At 39.8% G+C, this 24,309-nt stretch overlaps 1 protein-coding gene across 1 annotated transcript in view; it reads right to left on the reverse strand.

Moving 5' to 3' along the window:
* Positions 1-2,282: 2,282 nt before the first annotated feature.
* Positions 2,283-24,309, reverse strand: part of LOC149027856 (uncharacterized) — a 51,424-nt gene continuing 29,397 nt past the window's right edge. Inside the window, exons 8-11 of the mRNA XM_089143635.1 lie at positions 20,786-20,906; positions 14,219-14,361; positions 14,001-14,131; positions 2,283-3,066 (exon numbers count right to left, since the gene is read on the reverse strand). Coding sequence (XP_088999761.1) covers positions 14,030-14,131; positions 14,219-14,361; positions 20,786-20,906 — 366 coding nt within the window. The 3' untranslated portion in view covers positions 2,283-3,066; positions 14,001-14,029. The remainder of the gene's footprint in view (positions 3,067-14,000; positions 14,132-14,218; positions 14,362-20,785; positions 20,907-24,309) is intronic.

A 24,309-nucleotide genomic window follows, 5' to 3' on the forward strand; every position in this document is an offset into this window, starting at 1 on the left:
CTCATCAAGCCTTGTAAGAAGTACATGCCGGAGTTTGCAGGGCCCACCATCTAGACCTAAACTCCATAATCAGCTCAAAGACTTGGGAAAAAGGTCAAGTAAGGCCCGGTTGAGTTGCTTCATTGATCTGAAGGGGATGCATCGACTGGTTCCGGTTCTTACTCAGGATGAGCCATAACGGTTTATGGGTTTGCACATGCATCAAGATGATTAAAAAAATGTAAGAAAATTTTGGAATGTCAATAGCATTTCATATTTGAAAGGATTCATAGATTTCGTATCCATGAATAAAAAGCCATATCTTGTAAGTCTATTTTAACAAAATCAAACAATTATTTAATTTTGAGGGGTGGCTCAATTAGTAAAAAACACTTCCAAGTAGGAGGGGGTTAGGGTTTGAATTCCCTCAAGGCCAGGGGCAACGCTTCCACCTTATATTATGTAGCACCCCCATCTCCAATACATAAAATCGTCTATTATCAAAAGAATATACAAATCAAGCAATCGCTTATTTGGTAATGATTAACACCTCTTAATGAAGAGGTCATGATTCAATTATCTTTGGGTTTTTTGTAATAGTCCCCACTCCTCAATACAAAACTATCAGTTTCAAAAAAGAGAAAACAAGCAATTAACCCATCAAAAGCTTGTTTAGATGGCAATGACCAACATCTATTAATTAACCATAAAGGGTTGTTCAAATGGCAATGATCGATCTTTATTAGTGAAGAAGTCATGAGTTGATTGGAGAGAAAAGAGAGAAGTGAGCTAGGTAGTGGTTGAGGTTGATGGTTGTTCTAGTAAGGTCAAGCAGCAATGTTTCGACAAGAGATAGGTTAGGATTGGAAAACAACTTTATACTATCGTAGGTTTGTATCTAACTATTGAATTTCAAAATAAAATGCCACTAGATTGTTTCCTAATTATATGACTTGATCTTATATGAGAAAGGAATGTGATATAGGGTGTCAGGCAATAGAGGACGGGCCCCTCACTTAGATTTTCTTTTGGGGGTGGAACTCTCCTAGTAGGTGACTTTTTTTTTCTTCATCTCTTTCCCCTTAATTATAATATAATTATTTATAATTATCCAGATATAACTAAAGTTTGTTGCCAATGATGGGTTAGTAAAGCGGTTAAAGGCCCAACCTCCCTTCCCTAGTGGAGGTCTTGGGTTCGCACTCATTCGGCAGCATTAATTATATAGAAGCTCACTTGAGGATGTAATCGTGGTGCGCGTAAGCTGGCCTAGATGAACCTCATATCCAAAAAAAAAAAACAAAAAAAACAAAGGTTTGTTTCATAGAGAACTCTTCCATTGATTTTGTAAGTAGACCATTCAAAATATGGGCATGAATGCAGATTGAATATAAGTTTTCAACTACCTTTTGACATCCTTACCATTTTATTTGTAAAGCTAGATTTGAAATTTAAGAATTTAACAACTTTGGTAGTTATTTTAATAGAAAATGTAGAAAATAATTACATATCTCAAGTAAAACTTATAAAAATAAAAAATAAGTAACTTAATCGAATAATTTAATTGGACGAATAATAATCGGTAGAAAAGTGGTATATCATATCTGTATCCTATTAGTAATCGAACGGATTCGGATGCCATTAAATGGATGTGGAAGCATATTTCAGTTTTCCATTTACACCCTCATTTGAATAATTGGAATAGTTCTAATCCAGTGGTAATGGCTTTATTTTAATTTTAGGCGGGAATGAACAGACGAGATTAACGGCTTGAGACAACCACGATTTGAAAAACTTTAAGGAAATTCAAATCCTTGCCTGATTGCCACTATATGAGCTATTGATATTTGATCCCTAATCTACCTCAACATACAAACATTTACATACAACTCAATTACAGATTTTCATATCACATTAGAGGGAATTTTCATTACAACCAATCTGATTCTGTTTGTTGGAAGCCCATCAAGAAAGGGAGCCAATCCAATTGACAAAAACATAAAAAGGTATGAAGAACAAGAATAAAAGAAAAATGAATACTAAAATAAAAATCAGATGCTTCTCTCTACCAAGAAACCGGTGTGAACCATACTGGTGCAGACAAATTGGAATATGAAGCGTTTGAGGAAAATGGTATATGCTATTATCTTCTAAGTGAAACACACCCAAATCATTGCAAGCTGTTCTCTCATGCTGTGGTGGAGGCCACGTGGCTGAATAATTGTGAAAGTAATCATCTGTAAAATATATAGAGTTCCCTTTAAATCCAGAATAGTCAATTGCCGAGACAAAAACGCTAGTACTTGTGCCAATAAATAACATTTGATCGCCTAAGTCTTCAGCCTTAATCCAGCACCGGTGTTCTGGATCTAATTTATATACCTCAAACATGGAAGTTACTGGACGATCATCATCGTAATCAAATGGATGAGTTAAATCTTCGTATTTAGTGAATGTGGTTCATCTTGCAACTACTAGCAACTCCCCACAACATTCTACCAAATAAAGAGAACTAAGCTCATGTTCATCCCCTAGCTAAACCCACAACATTATCAACCAACCCCAGCTAGACCCACAACATTGAGCCCCACGGATCTTAGGCATTTCGAACCTAAAAACTTTGTCATGGGAGAGACTGCAAAACCCATGATGAAGATGACCTGACATATTTTGTCAAGTTAGATATAACATATTTTTTGTTTCAGACAATATCATAATAATTTCTCAATACTCTCAAAGAGTTGTTCTGTTACCAAAAGACCACCTAGCAAAGATGTATGAGTTGAATTTGCCTCCGGTCACAGACTATCAGAAGGAAGGGGAAAAGAAGACTATATATATCACTATCAAATTCATTGATACTTCACATTTTTTTTAAGGAAAGAGACGCTATTGGTATATGATCCCCACCTACTTTAATATACGAACAACATTTACATGCAATTTTTAAAGCCAAGTGCCCATATCACAAGACCTAATCTCACAAAGTTGATAGTCAATCCAGACTTCTACATCTGTGATATCATATCTGTTGCTTTTTGAAGTCCCTTGGGCAATCCCCCTGCTTTTGATTCCTGTGCACTCCTCCTGTATGATCAACATTCATGCAAACAGTCAGAAAAGATTTATCCTAAGAAATGGAAGAAAGCTCAATCTACTTCAGATGTTTCAAAGTCTTAACTTTTGACACAAAATAAGCCCTACTGGGAAGAAACTCATGATATTCATTTAGGGTCAAAGGGGAAGGACAATTATCCATAGAGTGAGATGAGTATGGATGAGATGGAAATTTGAGATCTATCTAAAGCTGTAGTCGAATTATACAAAGGAACAACGAGCTGTTTTACTGTTCAAATGATCGTACTAGGACTCTTAGAAATTTAAAATTAACTAAAACTGATCCTAGATATCTTACCCAAATTAAAAAAACCAATTAAGTAATTATCCCAATAAATAAATAATAAAATCCTAAAATATCTCTAAAACTCCCAGAAAAGCAGTTGCTAGTTTGTCTCCTTACAAGCTGGACTTGGGGCCCACCAAATACAGAAAATTGTCTTATATGTTACTACTGTTCACGTTACTGTAGAATGAACAGTAACATGCAGTGTATTCGTTCTTCAGGAAAGGGAAGATTCCAAAAGGTGTAAAACAACTGTTTTCTGACCTTGATTCCAAAGACGGGTTGATGTCTCTTGGCTCTGGACAAGTACAGACCAATATGTATGGCCATTTTTTCATGGAGCTTGTGTCAAAAACTATGGCATCAAGGTTAGCGGAATCTTGGCCACGGTTAATCTCAGATGAGCAAGGTAACATTTCAAAAGGGAAAGCGTCGAACGGCGAACCCCAGCAGCGGCAGAGGGGGAACAGGGGAGAAGCAGAGAGACGCAAGACACACAGGAATCGAGAGGGTAAAAAGGGCACAGCAGGGGATGAAGAACAGGGAAAGACATCACGAACGGCTCAAAGATGGTCTGTTAGGTTTCAGGGTGAGAGGGCCCGCCAAGGAGATTCAATATCACCAATGTGGCGTCTGAACTGGCGAACTCCCTTCATGCAGCGGCTAGAGGTGGGAACATGGGGATGAAGCTAGATGTGCAGAACGCATATGACATACTAGCATGGGAATTTTCGTACGAGGTGTTAAGAAAGTTTGGTTTCACAGCATGGTGGATTGAATGAACAGCTGAAATTTGGACATCTACTTGTATATCAGTGCTCTTAAATGATGGTCCCGTTGGGTCTGTTCCATCACATCTTCTCTTTGCAGACGATACTTCTATTTTAATCACTGCCTCATATATTAGAAGGCTTCATGAGTTCCTTCAGCAGTACCAAGACTATTCAGGACAGCGGATTGATGTAGCGGAGAGTAAAGTATTTTATGGGAAAATTGCTGGCCATAGGAGACAGGCGGTTTTTAATTTGCTGCAAATCCCTTCAGCAAATCTTTCCACTAAATACTTGGGTGGGGACTTGTCCTAAGGAAGGCTGTCGAAGGAAAAGCTGCTGCCATTATACTGATGCTTGAGAAAATTAAGAATCGGCTACAAGGATGGAGAGGGTAAGCTTTTTGTCAATTGCAGGATCAATAGAGTTGGTTCATTCTGTTGTTTCTGGCATTCCTATACAACTTCTCAGTCTAAAGAAGCTCACTGGTTACCAGCATTGGAGGAGTGGATTAAGTTGAACATTGATGGTAGTTCAATTGGCAATTTTCAGACAGTTAGGGGCAGGGGGATTTTTCGTGATTCCAATGCCTAGGTGGTACGCTTGTTCCAATGCTTTTTGGGAACTAAAACGAGCTCTGAAAATTGTAAGAATATTGTAAGAAAGAGGAGGATAAACCTGTCATATGATTTGTGGCTCCTGTATTAATGATCCAAGGAGTAGAAACTAAAGAGACTTGAAAGCCTGTAAAAGTTTTACTTGAAGTAGCAAGGTAGGAGTTGGTATGGGTAGTAGAGGAAGCAGTGGTCGAGGCTGTACCTGCAGTAGAAGACTGCAGAATACGTCGCAGAGTAGCGAACTCCTCCTGTGAAAAACCAATGTTTGCAGGGGGTGTGGTGGAAACTGTCTCAGAAAGATTAGCCTTTGGTTTTCCCTTTCTTTGTGCTCGTTTTTGCTCAAAATTAGTAGGCTTCCCATGCAGTTTCCAACAATTTGCCTTGGTATGATATGGTTTGTGACAATGCTCACACTTGACAATCTCCTTAGCTGGATCAGATTTAGTGCAAATAGACTGTAAGGCTGATTTCTTTATAATAGGAGTATGAAGCATGGCTAATCGACGACTTTCCTCACATTGAACAAGAGCATAAGACTGTTATAGTGTAGGAAAGGGAGAACGACTTAAGACTTACACTCTAATCTGATTGTACTCCGCATTCAAACCTGCCAAGAAGTCATAACTCGAATCTTATCAATGTGCTTCCTATAAGTAGTCACATCATCTGGGTTAGTGGGATGATAATCCCCATAATGATCCAACTCCTGCCAAAGAGAGTGCAACTCAGCATAATATTGGGCCACAGTCAGTTCCTTTTGGGTAGTCTCATGAAGCTTCTTTCGTAACTCATAAACCTGTGCATCATTCCCTAACTATTCATAGGTTTCAGTAGTAGCCTTCAGATTTGGGCTGCCAGTATCAAGTAATAGGTAACCCTAGGCAATATTTGGATGCATGGAATTCAAAAGGAATGACATAATAAGAGAGTCATTTGATATCCATTTATCCTGTAAAATACCTGGTGTAGTAGGTTTGATCGTGGTGCCCGTAATGTGTCCAACTAGTCCTCTTCCAGCAATAGTCAGGCAAGCAGAGTGAGACCAAATCAAATAATTTGTTCCATCGAATCTCACGGAAAGAGAATGAAGAGGGGGTAATGTTTGGAGCCAATGGGAGTAGCAGTACCATCAATGGTTGTCATGTTGACAAAATTGTCTGTTGTTCTTCTGTCTTCACCCTTTCGAAGTAAAAAATAACGCAGAATGCAATAGTTGAACAACCCAAACAATTCAAAAATATATATAAGGAACACCTTTTTTTATTTTTATTTTTTTTAAAGGTGCAAAAACTATGAAAGAAACTACAAATTAACCAACCCTTGAGACATTAAAACATGATTTGGTCAAAGGATGGATGGTTTGGTCTAGTCTATTGGTTTTTTGGCTAATAGAACCAGAGAAGAAAAAATCAGGTCCTGGTCGTTTTGGCTAATAGAACCAGAGACAAAAAATCTGGTCTGGTCTACTGGTTTTTGGCAAATAGAATCAAAGAAAAAAGGAAAAAAATATGGTTCTGGTCTGGTCAAAGGCTATTGGATTTTAGAAGCATCGTAGGTTACCTGTGAAAGACGATGGCGATGGGGATGGAAGCAGGCGACGGCGACGGAAGCAAAGTCTGAGTCTGGTGATGGCGGAAGTTGCAGTCTTTTTTTCTTTTCTTGTTGAAGATGGAATCTGGAAAAAAAAAAACTCTCTTAAATCATCGAAAGCAGAATCGAAGAAGCTCGTTGTAAGTCACAAACTCAACAACGAACGATTTGAACTCACACGACTCCATTTCAACCCTAATCGGAAGCAGAGGCGATGGGTTATGGAGAGATGTCTCGGCAATGGAGGTAGGTCTTCTTCAGCGATAATTTTTTTCTTCTCTTCCCTTCCCTAATCGAACTTAGGCTCTGATGCCATGTTGAGAAACACGATATTGGTAGAATGGCTTATGGATTAATGATCTCAAGCCCTATATTTATAACTAAGTGGAAAGTACATTATTACAAGGAATAGAATTTTACATGAATACAAACACTAATTTAACTCCTATACAAACTCTAATTGAGCTCCTAGTAGAATCCAAAATTTATATTTTCACCTCCACTTGTAGTATTTTGATAGGTTTATCAAGATGCTGAATCAAAGTTACAAGTAACTCAGGAAAAGAATTAATGTGACATAGATGTTTAATGGTTCACAGAATCACACATCAACATAATGTACTATGTCCAAAGGTGAAGCTGAAGAAATTTTCACTATAAATATATGTAATAAAAAAAATCATTAGGTAGAGCAAATCAATTTTAAACTAGATACAGATGTTCAAGTCACATAACAACTTTAGCTTAAAATGTTTACTATCACTATCAAGTGACTGAAGTAGACATAATAAGAGTTATCGGGTAGATCTCCATCGATAATCAAACCCCTCTCGCTCACTACCCATCAACCTCCACTTCCCTTGGTATTCACTGTCGGAAACTGGCCATTATCGGCCAATTTCTTGGCCCCGCCCCCCTAAACATCACCAAATCCTCCCTCGCCAAACAATGGAAAGCTTTCGACCTTATGGGATACGTAACTGCTTGAGCCTAGAATTTTTCTCTTTAACTTCTCCTCTTTGGATTGCCATGTCCGTGGCTTGGAGGGATCTCCCTGGTCTGTTGGAAAATCCCAAATCTTCATCAAGCCTTGGTCTCCTTCCTCTCCTCCCCACAGAACGACTTTAACTCTTTGCCCCTATGGATCAACCTTCCTGGTTTGCCCCTTGAGTTCTGGAATTCCAATCGTCTCAACAGAATTGGTTCTACTTTCGGTATCCCCCTGCGCATCGATGCCAAGACCCTCAAGATGGAGAGACTTTCGTATGTTTGCCTTTGTGTGGATTTCCTTGCTTCCAGGCTTTGCCTACAACTGTTACTATTGCTGACGACAATGGCTTCGATCAAATTATTGTATACGACTGGGTCCCTTTATGCTATGAACTGTGTTATGCTTTTGTCCACGAAACTTCCTCTTGCTCCTCCGCTGCTCCCCTACAGCCCTGTTCTAACGCTCGCAAGAAAAATCTTGTAGATCGATTATCTTCTTGCACCTCGCCTTCCAACGCAAATTCCTTGGCCGAGAAGATGAACTGGTTCCGGTTGCCTCCCACAACACCATTGATTTCTTGGAAAAAGTCTCATTTGCCAAAAACCAATCAAATACTCTATCTGAAGCTGCCAAAGAAAGAATCGAGACCCTCTCTATTGCTGCCGCCGCTCAAAGCAAGCCTTCAGGTCTCCATCTCGGAAAAACAAAAACTTACCGAAGAAACAAAAGGAGAACTGGTCACACTCCGTCGGCGATCAACTCTGCTTCCCGGGCCTCAAAGGTTCTCCCGAAAGCTGTTATTGTCTGCACCTTTGCTCTGCAGAACCTGAACATTGCACATCGTTGGTTCGACAATTCTGCCTCAGCTAATGAATTGAATCGCCTCAACACCTCTGCGGATGCTACCATGGTACCTGGAGGTACACTAACCTCCGTTCAACCGATCGTTAAGGTAAGTCCTAATTTGGTGACCAACATCCCTACCAATCTTGTTTCCTCTCCCATGATTATTGTCCCTACAATGCCAACTGCTAGCCCTAAAAGCAAAAACCTGAAAACCCCTTTTACTTCCAACAACTCCATCACCGAAAACTCCTTAACCCTTTCCCCATCTACCAAAAATACCTTTTTGCCCTTACCAACCTCGCCTCACGTGACCACTCAGAACCAATCCATCACCATCTCACGTCGGCCCAAGCCCACTCACCGAAGCCCTAAAACCCCTCCTCTCCCCAAGCCCAACGCTTTTGGGCCTAAACCTCACTTTGGCCTTGGAACTTCCGTCCTTTGCCCCCCATGGGCCTCCTAAAATCTCTACCGAACCCTTTATGGCTATCTCTAAAGCCCAACACCCAACCAGTGGCCTTATTTCCTAGCCTAAAACCATTGTTATTACCCACACCACATCTCCCACTCTCTACTCAACCCTTAAATCTGCTTCTACAAGTCCCCAACCCTCCCTTCTCCCCGTGACCACTCAAACCAGAACCTTGCTACCTCTGAACTAGATATCCACATCTCCCCCTTTGAACCTCTTCTTTCCATACTCGAGCCCACTTCCCCTACCTCCAGCTCAAGCATTGACCTAGATATTTTTGAAACTCCACCTCCCTTTATTTCCCCCTATATGAAAATCCCCTCCCCCCAGCCCCTTCCCTAACAATGATATGGATGCCCCCTTGTTAGATATGTTTGATTTATTTTTTTGGAATGTCAAGGGGCTTAACACCCTTGCAAAACAAGTTGCTGTTAAAAACACCATCAAATCTGCTAAAGTATCTCTTTGTGCCCTTTTTGAAACTCATGTCCAAATGGACAATGCCCATCGGATTGCTAGGTCTATTGCCCCTCATGGTCTTTCATCTTTAACTCTTCCCCTCTATCAATGCTCGAATTTGGATTCTTTGGGACCCCCTAGATTTCAAATTACCCTTCTCCATTCCACTCTACAGCTATCGTGCCCCTCTTTGGGAAGATATTAGATCAATCTCCGCCGCTTCACCTTATATCCCCCGGGGAATTAGAGGAGATTTTAGCATTGTAAGGTTTTCCCATGAGCATGTTGGCGGCTCCTCTCCGGATCCTATCGCGATGGATGATTTTAATGCCTACATGGCTGCATTGATGATTCGGGGATTGCCGACCTTCATTGGTTAGGCCATCCCCTTGGTATAATCATTGCTCGGGGCCGGCTTGTATTGCCTCTAAGCTAGATCGTTTCCTCACAAATGACTTTTGGTTCTCCTCCTTCCCTTCTTACCATGCCTCCTTCGCCAATTCCAATCTTTCCGACCATCTCCCCGTCTCGTCCAAATCACTCCTCCCATCTCCTTTGGTCCGAAACCTTTCATATTCTTTGATATGTGGACTGCGAACGATTCTTTTATTCCCACTATCTTAGAAGCCTGGTCTAAGCCTGTCCACTGCCACTCTCTCCCTCTTGTAGTTTTTGCCCGCAGACTTCGCCATACCAAAGAAGCTCTTAGCTCCTGGAACACCTCTACCTTTGGCAATATCTCGCCTAGAGTCACTTCCTGTTGCTTTGACCTATAGCTCACCCAATCCCTCCTCCAGAATGACCCTTTCAACCCCTCCCTTGCCGAGGAGGGAAAATCACTTTCCTCTGAGCTCTCTTCCCTCCTCTCCTCAAAAGAAAGTTTCCTTTGTTAGAAAGCCAAAATCAAGTGGCTTGAGCTGGGGGATTCCAATTCTGCCTACTTCCATTGACCCCTCAAAGCTAGGAATAACTTCAATTCCATCCCTTCCCTCATCACCAATAATGTTACTTGCATCTCTGATCCTGCCGACATTCAGGCTGAAATCGTCTCCTTCTCCAGCATTTTCTCCCCCCTCCCCCCCTCCCCCCTCCGCACACTCCCTTCCCCCCAAACTCATTAACAAATTTATTGATCCTTCCATCATCTCCTTTCTCAGCGCTATTCCCTCCTCGGAAGAAATCCTTCTCGCCATTCGTTCCCACAAACCTAACAAGGCCCTGGGGCCCGATGGCTTCAGCATAGGTTTCTTTCTTGCCTCTTAGGATTTCATTGAGAATGACCTTGTCCATGCCATTTGTAGCTTCTTCTTTAACCCCTCTCAGCTTTCCTCCATTAACCAAACTCTCCTTTGCCTCATTCCTAAGAAGCAAGGAGCCTCCTCCCTCTTTGACTTCCACCCCATCTCTCTCTGTAACCTTCTCTATAAATTCATCTCTAAAATCCTTACAAATAGGCTCAAACTTGTGCTTCCCTCTCTAGTGAATCCAAATCAATCGGCTTTCATCTCGGGCCATAGCATTATGGATAACATTCTCCTTTGTGCGGAGATTGTCCACAGCTTTGATTGTTCTGCTCACTCCCCGGTGGAGCCCCTTAAAGGTGATCTACACAAAGCTTTTGACTCTATTCGCTATTTGGGATGTCCACTTTTCCATGGGTTTCCCTCCCCCTTTCATCCATTGGATTGAGACTTGTATCTCTTCTCCCCGCTTCCCATCATAGTCAACGGATCCCCGATGGGATTCTTCCTTTCCCGTGTTGGCATCCGCCAAGGTTGCCCCCTTTCTCCTTACCTCTTCTCCCTTGCCTTAGAGGTCCTCTCCTACATCCTCCAGTCCAAAAGTGATCAGCTCCTCATCTCCCCCTTTCCTCAGTGCAAGTCCCTTAACCTCACCCATTTTGCTTTTCCTGACGATCTTATGATTTTCTTTAAAGCAGATCACCTTTCCATCTCCTCCATCCTCTTAACTCTCTCGCAGTTTGAATCCCTCTCTGGGCTTTGAGTCAATCTCGATAAGTTCACCATCTTTCTCTCTGGTGTCCTTGATCAGCTTCGTGCCTCTCTCCTCCAGCTCTTTGGATTCAAGCCTATGGTATATTTTGCCTCCTGCTCATCCCGAGTAGACTCACTCATCACCACTACCTCCCTATGCTTGACAATATTCGCAAGAAGCTTCAACTTTGGAAGGGTAAGCTTCTATCTTTTGTTGGGAGAACGGTCCTCATCTGGTTTGTGCTTCAGTCCTCCTATCTCTACTGGTGTGGGATTTTCTCGATCCCCGAATCTACCATCCGTGCCATGGAGTCTTTATTATGTGCCTTCCTTTGGAAAGGGCAGGAAGGCTCGCGCTTCATCCACCCGGTCAGTTGGTCATCCATCTGCCGCCTTACCTCTGAAGGAGGCCTGGGAATCCGCCGGATCTATAATGTTAATGTTGCTTGCCTCCTCAAACTTATTTGGAAGATTGCCATTTAGCATGATTCTATTTGGGTTAGGTGGGTCTATTCTTTCCATCTCCGGTCTAATTCCCTCTGGACTGTCCCTATGCCCTCTAACCCTTCTTGGGTCTGGAGGAAAATTCTCTAACCCTGTGCCATCTCTCGCTATCTCTACTTCCATCTCCTTTGGTTCCACCACCTCCTTCTAGCTTGATCTGTGGCATTCGTTGGGCATTTTCTATAACCTTTTTGGTCCCCGCACTGTATGGCACCCGTATCCCCAAAACCACCCCTTGTTTACCTTCATCTCTAATGGGTCTTGGGTCCCTACCCCCTCCTCATTCTCACACGAGTTTGGGAATCCCCCCCCCCCCCCACCTTCTCTAACTCCCTAGAGACCTCATTGTTTGGCTCTTGTCCCCCTCCAAAACCATCTCCACCTCCTCTGCCTAGAACCTCCTTAGACCCCATAACCCTAAGCCCCCTAGTTTGGTTCAAAGGCTTCAATCCCCACCACTCCCTTACCCTCTGGAGAGCCCTTAACCTTGCCCTCCCCACCCAATCCTTCCTTATTGACCGCAATATTCCCTGCTAACCCAAATTGCATCCTATGTTGGAATGGTGTGGAGAACCTGGAGCACCTTTTCTTTTCTTGCCCCTTCTCCAGATCTATCTGAGGGAAAGCCCTAGCTTCCATTTGGCCCTGTTCGAGGCGATCCTATGGGTTCTATCGAGATTAATCTTGGATTTTGAGAAACTATTAAGGTTCTTCAATTTGAGATCGGATTGGTAAGCTAGTGTATTGTGCCTTGATCCACCACCTATGGTGGGAGCGCAATCTTTGGAGATGGACATCCAAATCCCGCTCTATAGATAGGATTTGGAATGCCATCTATTTTGATGTTTCTTCTAGACTGTTAGCTATTCCCCGTCACCCTGTTGATGATACCCTAAGGAACAGACTTATTGTTGTCTCATCGGGTCTTAATTCTTCTTTTAGATCTTCTGCTTGAAGGCTTTGTACTCTTGTTTCTTTTGTTTAATATATTTTTTATTCATCCCCAAAAAAAAAAAGAGTTATTGGGTAATATAGTAGGAAGCCACAATCTGCAATCATGAAGAAATGTACAATGAATGGGATACAGTTCCTCTATCTTCGACGATAGAGGATACCATTATCCTGATCCCTTGCCACCAAGCATATAAAAGGAAAGGGGTTCCATTTTGTTGGTGTTTAGAGATGTCCCTCCTCCTGACTACTGTGTGATGAAGGGAGCGTCAACGTATAGAGGATCCCAATTCTAATGAATGCAGATCCGTAGAATACTTGTCATTGTTGAAGTGGAATCATAATAATAACTCTTAGTCCAGCTTTTCAATATTTTATATCTTCACCTCCACTGCAAATACCAAAAGTGAAAAATATGATAAACTTAAAAATATAAGGGGTATTGGGTCATCTACTGCCGGTGCTACACTTTATTTTGGTTAAATGAAACTCTCTAGGCTGACTAAGGGCATTTTGGACTTCATAGAAAGAACAATTTTGACACTCTGATTCTCCAACTTCACTTCCCCATGGTTTTGGGAGCATTTTCTCAATTACTTTGAACAAAAACATCTGTTAATTCTTAGGGATATAGTTAAGGAACAATTATGCAAAATAGGGGGGCTCACATATTTAGTATGGATCCTATGTGACCAAGATGTGAGAGGGTGTGGGAAAAGATCCCCGCACTATCAATACAAGTATCTTTTTCCAACAATGTGTATTCACATCAATTACATGGCATTCTAACTACTGTTCTCACACTTTTTACCACTACTGCAGCTTCTCATTGCACTGACTGCATTTGTACTGGAGAGAACTATCATATTTCTACACATTGCATCTAATAAATATTCAATAATTGTTAATGCATGCAACTATAGAAAAACCAACAATGAAAAATGAACAAGCCCAGTTTCTAGCATAAGACTAGTTGATGCCAAAAATATTTTGCTGTTGCACCACTTGGGTTGCCAAACTTTTGAAACAGTCAAATATTGAAAAGTGTGGAAATCAAGTGTTGGTGAAAAACCAGTCAGATTGACATTGCCTGAGCAACAAGGAAATACAGATTCCCATAGTCACTAAGGGAGCTTTCGACCATGGCAAATGATAAAAACAGCAGTTACAAGCGAGAAAGACAAAAGGAACTGCAAGTAAATCATAAAAGATTACTCCATGTTGTAAAGTTCAACTTGGCTATGGGAAATGTTAGTGATTGACACTTGATAGGGAATGGTCCCTTTTATAATTTAGTCATGTACAGATAACAGCAAGGTTTATGGTAATAGAACCCAAACTTTTTGCCACAAATATAATATATCATGGGATGTAATCAAACTGCACTAAAATCTTCATACATCAGAGGTTTAGCTGCTCTATACCTTCACAAGCCAGACAAATAGTGGTTAAGTTACCATTTCAACAAGTTGTACGCAGGTAAGTCCTTCACACTGGTGACATCTTCGAGAGCAAGCTCACGTTCCAATTGTGTTCTTGTGGACTTCAGAACCTCCTGCAGATAAGGCCAAAGCATGAAAATCAGGAAAAAGAAGTTATGGTAACTCCATAAAAAAACACACTATCAAATTGGCGTGCTAACATTGAATTCCATGTAAGTAGCACGCTTTGCAAGCCACTGGGCATCCATCATCTCAAATGAAACACAGAAAAGATCATCAAAAGCCATTTCATCTTCTCTTAAAAAGTCTAAGAAACGGATTCCGGCCAAAGATGTTGGCTTTCCTGCAATAAAATAAAAATCCTTAAGGTATAATCTCCAACTTGTTTTCTCTCTAACCTTATCTCTATTTATTTCCTTTTCATAAAATACATAAGTTTCTTTCTTACAACAAGAGAAATGACAGTAAAAAGACTCATTAAGATTTTCAAACATGAGGATTAGGAGAAATAAAACATTGATTATCAAGAAAGTCAATTGCCATGGACCTATATATTTACAAGCAGTATCACATATCCAGTACAAGTTCTGAAGAAATTTTTTGTCAATAAATAATATATTGACGCTTAAATTTAAAATGAAACTAATAGAGGATAAAGATGGGCAGGGTGGCAAGAAGAGCTTAAAACTGTTATATGGCAGCTTATATTGCATCCGACTGGGAGCAATCAATATGATGTGAACCAGATTCAGGGCTGAAACAGACCCAGGTTGGTAGCCCCACACCGTAAGGGGCAATTTAGTAATTTTACTTGTCTTAGTAGAGCCAAATTAGGGTTTGATTGGATCCAATATGTTAAGAGGACTCCTAAGTCCTACCTACTTTTGTTTTGGTCAAGTTATTAAAGATTCTCAGTTAGGATAGGAGTCCCAATTAGAGAGGGATTCCTTTAGTTGCAGTCCACTTTCTACAAGGAGTCCAGATCTACTCTTGTTTTGTATTATGGATTATCCTCGGATGAGCTGTGTCAAAGTCCTCGTTAGAATGAGAGTCCTTAGTCCAATCAAAGTCCAAGTTTGAGTTACCTTCTAATGTTGAGTCCTAGTGTGAGTACACTCATGCATTTCTATAAATAAAGCCTCTCAGCTGGTAAAGGTACAGATTTGATGAATAAAATCTTGAGAATTGAAGGTGACAATTTGGGTCGAGTATTTTCCCAAGGAGGGAAACCTGTGGCTGCTGTACTGAATTACATTGCTGCAGGTTTTCAAGTTCATCATCCCCCATTCGCTCCTACAAGTAAGTACAATGAACCCCCCCCCCCCGGCCTATCACCTCTTCTTCCTTTGCACCCCTCTTTTCCCCCTCCCCTTGCCTGCGGCAACAAATCCCCCACCCCCAAACACAAGAAATCCCTAAGCCCTAAATCATCTTATCCCAGCCCCTACCCAATTGTAGCCCCATCCCTCCCCCTTCCCAAACCCTGCGGCAGCTCCATCCCACCTCCCAATCCCTATTCCCTCAATCCCTCCAATTCCCCAGACTTAATTCCTTCACCCCCAGCCCCTCTATTCTGTTTTCTTCATTTCTCTTGCAGCAGCTTAGTACTTCTTAGGTTTTTATGCCTTCCCCTATCCTTAACCCTAGTTTTCCCAATTCCCTCATCCCATTCCCTCCCCTTTTGGCTGCTGCAACATCCCTCCCCTACCTGTTACCTTCGATCCTAAATACAGCCCCCTTCATTTCACTCAAAACCCTATACTTCATCTTCTTCACCAAACCCTAGGAACCCTAATCCTCTTTCACTCATAACTTTTAAACCCTTCATGCAGACTCTAATACCTTTTAGAATCCCTCTCTAACCCAAGATTTTGGGTTTACATCACTATGTATCAACCACTCCTAAGTCTTTAGTTCCTAACAAGTGATTAGTTTGAAGCAAAAGCAAACTACGACAGAAATAACTATTGATGGAAAGAAAGGTCCATGCTGAGAAGACAAGATCCTAGAATTTATGCTGGTTCAATTGATAAGATCCTGTAGATAAACACTAGATTTGGGGTTTTGCATGAATTACGAAACCCTAGATTCTGGGTTTACATCACTATGCACCAACCCCTGAGTCCTAACATGTGTTTAAATTCAAGCAAAAGCAAGTGAGAAAGGTCCATGCTGAGAAGACAAGTGAATATTTTACCGCACTTTTGGTTTCCATTGATGTTTTATCATATTAAGATCTATAGAGTTTTTAGATTTGAGAAAAACCCTAGCATTAAAAACTTGTCAATTTCATCTACTGCCAAAATTCTATTTTTGTTCTTAAACTAGGGGGTTAACTTTTTTTTATTTATAGATATAAAATATGTTATAAACACCCCAAAGGGAAAGTAAGTACAAGAGGGGTAAGGAGGTGGGGGGGAGGAAACCAGGCTAAGAATGCCTGGATGGAACAATTAAAACACTATCAAGACCCTAGGAAACAACAATGTGTTAGTTCCTTGGGGTGTCTACAAGAGGTTTTGAGCCAAAAAGAAAATTCTTGAACTAATATTGTTATAGATGGCTTTCCAAATCTGATCTACTGAGCAAGATTTGGTGGTCCATCTGCAAAAATTATGCTCCATCCAAACATGAGAGATGCATGCCCCCAATGTAAGCTTCCCAGTAGTGTCAGCAATCGTGGAACCTCTGAAACTAGAACCAATTCAGCGGCACTCAATGTCTAGAGGCTGAGGGCATCTAGATCTGGGCCAAATAAAGGGGGTTAACTTTATATCATTTTGGAATGACTATTAACTATTTTCATTGGATTCAAATTGAGGGTTATTTTCTTACTTATAAGTAATATTTTAAGTAGCTAAATTAAAATATATTTGGTATAAGTAAGTGTTAGAATTAGGTTCAACATCAATTATACTAGTGCAAGGCAACAGCTAACTAAGTGGCACCTTGGTTATGCAAGAGGAACCACCAGCATTAGATGAAAATTTGACTTGGGATCGATCATGTTCCTTTATCCTAAGGCAAATCAGCGAATGGTTGTCAATGAGCTTATTTGGTAATGGTTAATTGTATTGGTTCCTTGGAATGTTCAAGGGATTAACTTGTGGAAAAGATTATGCCCAGATGTATGGTGCGGACTATTTGAATATATTTTTGCTGCGGCTAAGTTCACTTGTGTATGCTTTTTTATTTATTTGGATGAATAAGAAATTATATTAAAGACAGGAAATCGCTTACAACGAGGAAAATAAAATTAAAGCAAAGGTTAAAAGCACCTAGCAAAGCAACAAGAGAAAGGCCCATAGAAGACGGGCCGAACTAAGGCTAAAGAAACTATTTTGCAACGTTTTTCTTGTTCTTCCTTTTCTTAGTGGACTTGAGATCGACCAAGAAATCATCGCCAAAAGGGTAGTGCCCCTTGACGGAGCGGTTACTTCTTCTGCATCCAGTTTGATCAGCGTGGGGGGGGGGGGAGTGGAGGGGTTGAAACGTGCTCAATTGGGAAAGGGCCACGGGCGGAATTTGGAATGGAAGGCAAGGGGAGGCCCAACAAGGAGCCCATGGACGATTCAGGGTAGGGCTTGGGTGAATCGGGCCCATGGGCCAAGGGGTAATTAAGGGGCTTTTGGGGAGGGGCAAAATGGGAAGGGATAGGTGGTCGTGGCTGGAGTGTTGGGGAATATCAAGGTTGAGAGAAGGGAAATCGAAGTTATTCACCGAAATGGGCTTGTGTATGCTTGATTCCTTGTTTGCCACCCATTATTGGTCTTCACATTACTTAGATGATAAAAGGTGCTTTTGTACACAATGACCTTCATAAGGAGGTTTGATGTAACCCCAAACTTTAGGGTCATAATTTTGGGATCTTCTGAAATAGGTCCATCACCAAATTAGGGCTTTGGGGGTAGGGTAGGGTTTAGGGTGGTCGTAGGGCTGCTGGTTCCTGCAGATCTGAACTACTGTTGCTGCTATTTAGAAGAGAGGGGGGCTGGGGTTTGAAGGTTTTAGGGTTTCATGAAAATCCAGAAAATTCTGCAACTTCTCTTGAAGAACATGAAGTGCACAAAATTCTAGGTTAAGGTAAATTAGGTTGGAGGAGACTATTGACTTAGAGTTTCTACTCTAGGGTCAGGTGTGACTCTAGGAAGGGTGGAATGGGTTCAAGAGGGGACAGGGAGGGAGGGAGAAAACGGGTGGATGCTAGGGGAGAAGGTAGAAGCTGCTAGGCCAGTAGGGGAAGAGAAAGGGGTGGCTCACGATGCGGCTGGGGCTGTTCTTGAGGTCTAGGATTGAGGGGATGAGGTTGTGAAGGATGTGGACAAAGAGAGACAGGATTAGGGTTTGGGAACGGGGGTTTCTACTTACTTGTGGTTGAAGGCTTGTAAAGGGAACTTCCGCCGGTTTTGTAGCCAGCCAGGGGAGCCTCATGAGCCACATTAAAGATCCCTTATATAAACTAAAGTAAGTCAATACAAGGCATGCCAAAGATTGTGTCCTTTTCCAGTATCTATAGAATGAGCACTGTGAACTATCTGCTTAAAAAATATAGTATAGAAATACGTAAAAAATGAATTATTATATAATAATCACCAGCTGAAAAACTCTACAGCGTGACGCACTTATCTCCTCCAGGGAAATACTACCTATCATCGGTCATTCCACTCTTCTTTTGAGTAGACAACAGAGAAGTCAAAAATAAGATTAGTTATGCTGTCTTAAGTCGGGGGAATTTTGCGTTGAATGCTTAAATCAATGAATAAAGCTTTGAAGGTTGAAGAATAAATCAAACAAACCCAGCCGCAGGGTGTCCCTTAGGATCTCACGACTTCTCAAGTCAATTTCTTGAACTTTGGTTTCATTCAATAATCAAGACTGTCGATTACAAGAGAGACTCAGGCTATTTATAGCCCTCAAACTCTAAATAGACTGAAACTCTTTCCTAACTTGAAAGTTTGAAACAACTCAAAATATGACCCTTTTAAAGGAAATAACTTGACTCTTAAAAAAACTGGCACTTAGCATATCTATTACCGTATCTGGACTCTTATGCCAACTCAAACTCCTTAAGATAAGGTTTCCTTGAAATTAGGAATCTTATCCTAATTGACTAACAACTCTAATTAATAATCAATGACCAACAATAGCTCAACATCTAAGACTCTAAATTAGGAAACAAAAATAGAGTTAAAACTCTAGAAATTAAATGGGACTCGATCAACCAATAATACTCGATCCTAGGGTAAGAAAAGACCATTCTACCCCTTGGATAGATTCGGCTCTTCTTTGTGGGGCCTTAGCTCATGGGTGGGCTTGGGCCCTAACTAGGGACTGGTGTTAGGGATGGATACATCAAGGTTATATGGAACAACCTCCTAGATTGTTACTTAAGGGGAAGATTAGTATGACACGTATTGGGTGAAATTCTACCCAAAAAAAAAAAGTACTGGGTGAAATAGTCCTCTTTGGTATGGTTTGGTCAGTTAACTGAAGCTGTGTTATAATACAGGCTGCAAGGTGTGATTGGTGATTATTTCAAAATTTTCAACACCCTGGTGCAAGGAGAATATTTTTCATTGTATATGTACATGATGCGTTGCATATTGAGAACTTAAAGGTTCATTTGCAACATGAAGTTCAGACCAAGGATTTGGGGAAATCGAAATATTTCCTGCGCATGTTAGTGATTCAATAAAAAAAAGGAAATTTTGCTCTCATAGAAACAATATTGTAGTTGATTTTCTTTCAGAGGTACGGAAGGTGGTTCTAATCTTTTAGATACTGCCATGGAACCATTGTTAAGCTTACAGCTGATGATGATGATGATAGTGGTGTTGTTTTAGGTGTTTTCAACCCGATACTGCCTTCCCTATTATTGTTGTGAGACAAATACTGTCTGTTCCTCACACATCTTAGTGTAAGGCTATTATGCATGTCTTACATTACCTTAAGAAGGCTCCTAGCAATGCTCTCCTTTACAGTTATTGTGGTCATGGGTGGATAGAGAGTTTTAAAGATGCTAATTGGGTTTCATCTCTAATTGGCAGGAGGTCAACTACCCACTATTGCATATTTGTTGGAAAAGTCCCTGGGTTCTAGATAAGCGAGAAACAAACAGTTGGAGCTTGAACTAGTGTAAAATAAGACTCTTGCTCCATGGTACGTCCTACTTGTGAGCTGATGGTGAAACCAGTTATTGGCAAACCTTGGATTTCAGACAATTCACCTATGCAATTGTGGCATGGTACTGACACAACTATCAGTATGATTCGAATCCCATGTTTCATGAAAGAATAAAACACATCAAAGTAGATTGTTATTTGTCCAAGAGAAGCTGCAAGAATGACTTATTTCTCCTCATCATGTTCATAAATGAGAGCAACTTGCAGATGTGTTGACAAAGTCTTTTGGGAGTGCAAGAGTGAAGAATTATTGTAAGATTCTTGGCATGATTGACATCTAGGAAGCATGTCATGAACAATAACTCGTGAACAATATAAATATTTTCTTTATTTTTGTTTAAGTATTCTGGGTTACCCTATTATTATATACTGAACTGAATAGAGGGTTTCAACGTAACATTATGATTCCCAAGGTTGCACACGCTATTCTCTCTTTTTCTCCCTTTTCTCCTTTTTATTATTGACAACTTGAATTGACTTAGACAACTCATGCTGCATTCACATTAAGTGGCAGCAGTCTGGACTGACACCATACAACAACAGCAGCTTCATTCAAGATAGCTGTTTATTTAAGAGCTTCTTTACCTGATTGCAAATCCAACATTTGTACCAACAGAAAAGATAAATTGATGCCTGCTACTGCAAAAGGATATTCCCACTCAGCTCTCCTTCCTTCTTTTTTATGCAACAGCTTTTGGAAAGATTCCTGCCCAAATAAACAAATGCAAGTGAGGATTGCACTTTGCAAATCACATATAACTGCATAATTTCAAATTTCACCATTGAGCCTCAGAATTTACAGATATCTTCACATGCTGAGGGGTAAGATTTGTTCAGCTGGATGTTTCTAGATTGCTCTCAAAACAAAACATTTTAGGTGGTCCAATAGTTTCACCTAAATTTTCTGTGAATATATACAACAACAAGAAGCCAGTGTTTGCTGCCGGTCCCAAGCCAGTGTAAAGGAGGAGGATGGTACGCCAGGCCGGCAGCCGGCACTGAAAAAGAAAAAAAATCTAGCCATGGATTCTGTGAAAATATAAATAAGTTAAAAAATATATTATCCAAACATAGTACGACAAGTCAGCTGTTGTATGCACATACATATACAAAAAAAAATGCAGCAAAACTTTTAACCAAATAGATGAGGTTGGCTAGATGCGTGGTTGCCCTCTACTTAGATCTATATGAGGTCAAACTTGATACAAGACCTAAGCATGCATGACTTTCCTCAGCACTTCTCATAAGGTCATTTTAGGTTTGTCCCTTTATTTTTTAATTCCTTTAATCTGAATTAGACAACTCCACCTTGGAGCATGCAAGGACCTCTAAATATGGCCATGCCACCTCAAACAAATTTCTTGTAGCTTATCATCCATTTGAGCTTCAACCAAATCATCTCTAATGATCATTCCTTAGTTCTCTTCCCAAGTTTTTCCATTCATCTATCTCAAGATCATCATCTCCATTATTATGGGCTAATCAATATGGTGCTTCTTAACTGACCAACATTTGGCATTATATGCCATACCCACTTGGATGACATTCCTATAAAAGTTTCCTTTTAAGGCAATGCGACAATCACACAAGATGTTGGCACAACCCTGTGCTTCATCCTTCATACTTTGGTTCTCCGGAAATATCATCTCTCCATATCACTTATGTTAGGAAGGGGAAAATTGGAATACATTAAAGCCATCGTGACTTAGCGCCTAGGGCTAACTCACGGAGTCACGATGGGAAAAGAAGCAAATCTGAGTGTCCTATATTGAATTAGTTTAGGACTTCTATTCCTACTTGAGTTTCTAACTTGATTCATGTTGTAAATACAACTGTAAGTAGCTTATACATAAGAGATTTGTTAAGGTCCACGCAAGATTGAGCTTCTCCTCCTCTTCTTTTCTCTCCTTATTTTCTTCTCTAAATTACATGGTACCAGAGTTGTAGGTCTTCTTTTCCTTTTCGATTCTAAGCATCACTAGTACAAAGAACTATTTCTAAGGTAAGGAAAGATATCACACCTAGTGTGAGGGTTGGATTCCAAATATTAAAGTGAGGCAACACCTTATGCCACACACTTGTAGGTGTTCTAGTTGAAGATTTGACGCAGTACCTTGGCACTGCAACCATGTTGATGCTCTGGTTGAAAATCTTATGCACAAAAAATTTCCTAACTCTCTTGTGCAACTCCTATTATGTTCTTGGAAGAGGTTAGTACTTAGTACCCAATTTGTCTTCTTCTTCAGGGTGTGTGGTAACTTCTGCCCAAGTTTTTGTGTTATTTGATAGAGGAGTTGTGCCCTTTTTTGGTGAGATTTCTTGGCAATTTTCTGGTGTCTTTACTCTGTGAATTTTTTGGTGTCTTTGATTTGTGATTTATTTTGAGGCTCGCTAGTTCGTAGGGGTGCAAGTTTGACCTTGATGGCCCGACCCACCCTGTTCCACCCTGAGCCCAAATAGGGCTTAAGCTCAAGATTTTGGCCCCAAAGGCAAGTCAGGCCAAGTGTGGGCCTGGGATTATTGTTTATCCCACCTTGGTCCTGATTTTGGCTCTTATCCTAACCATAAATTTTATCCTAAGCTTTATACTAACATTGATCCAAACCCTAAGTCATTCTGATCCAATTAGTCCACTTAGATTTATAATATTTATTGTTGTCATTTAGTAAAAATAAATGATTTGATTTTTTTTAATATGTTAAGATAAAAATAGAGTAATTTTTTTTCTTCTTTTGATGTTGTCATTTAGTAAAAGTTAATGATTTATTTTTTCATTTTAATATGTCATGATGAAGACAAACTTTTTTTTGGGGGGGGGGGTCATAAATGATAAAACAAACTAAATCATTTGCTACATCCTAAATTATTATTAAATTATTTTAATCCAGTTTAATTAGGATGTTTTGGAATCAAAATTCTAATTAACAATCTTAATTTGAAACATCTTGGTAAAATTTTAAAATTGAAGGTTCTTAAGAGAAATTTGAATGATGCGATCCATAGACTAATTTTATTTGTATGATATAAAATATCGAAAAATATTTTTAATCATATTAATTGTTGATAAAAGATGATGGCTTGGCCTTCAATGATATGAAGTATCTAATATCTATTCTAAGTCTTTTTTTATTAATGAATTAGTCACATGAAAATGACAACTTGTAAGAAATTCACAAATAATTCATTGGCAAAATGTAATTCATAGTTCTTTTTTAAAAGAATGTTATTCTTTAATACAAAATTGGCCAAAATTCTTGGTATTATTGGAAAAATCGATTTGAAAGAATAAAATTATACTAACCTATGTTCTAAGGTAAATGTTTGACAAAAAAAATGTTCTAAGTTAAATGTTATCTATATTTCTACTTTCATCTAGGTAAAAACAATTGGGTTTTAATTAACAAGGTATAATAAATACTTTACGTCATTAGACTGGATTTTGTCTTTTAAAATGTATTATGTTAGTAAAGACTACTAGAGGTGCAATTGATATTTTGATTTATTTTGTGCTGACATTGATACTATAAGACAAATTGCGAAATGCAACTATTAAGAAAAAAAATTTGGGTAGAAACTTAAGATTTTTTTTTCAATGTCTTATATATCTTGAGTAGGTATATTTTTAAATTAGCATTATAATGGAAAGTGTGAAACTCTAAAAATTAACATCACATTGTAATTGTTAGTCACTTTTTATATAATATGTTTATAATAGACCAATATTTTTATGTATTAGATGGATCAAATTGAACCACAGGTTGGATTCAGATTAATAAGAAGTTAGATTATGCATATCAATTATTATTTGATTCAAATTTGATCATAGATAGTAGGGGTATCAATAAAACCCTATAGGCCCAACCTGGCCTAAACCAACCCTGAGCTTGGTCTGATATCAACCTGATATTTTCAACCCGAAAAAGGGCTTGGGTTATAAAAGTGATCAACCGTATGCTAGTTTAGTTTGATTAAATTTCACTGAAAATGTAATTATAACATCAATGCAGGGTTGATTAGTTGGTTAAAACATTATGACATATCCACATTGACTTTTTTAGCAAAATACAACCAATGTGTTCTTTATACTCTAATTAGCTTAAATGCAGAGT

The sequence above is a fragment of the Hakea prostrata genome, chromosome 1, assembly GCF_041222555.1.
Source record: "Hakea prostrata isolate BN-2017 chromosome 1, UWA_Hpros_2, whole genome shotgun sequence".
NCBI classification, from domain to species: Eukaryota; Viridiplantae; Streptophyta; class Magnoliopsida; order Proteales; family Proteaceae; genus Hakea; species Hakea prostrata.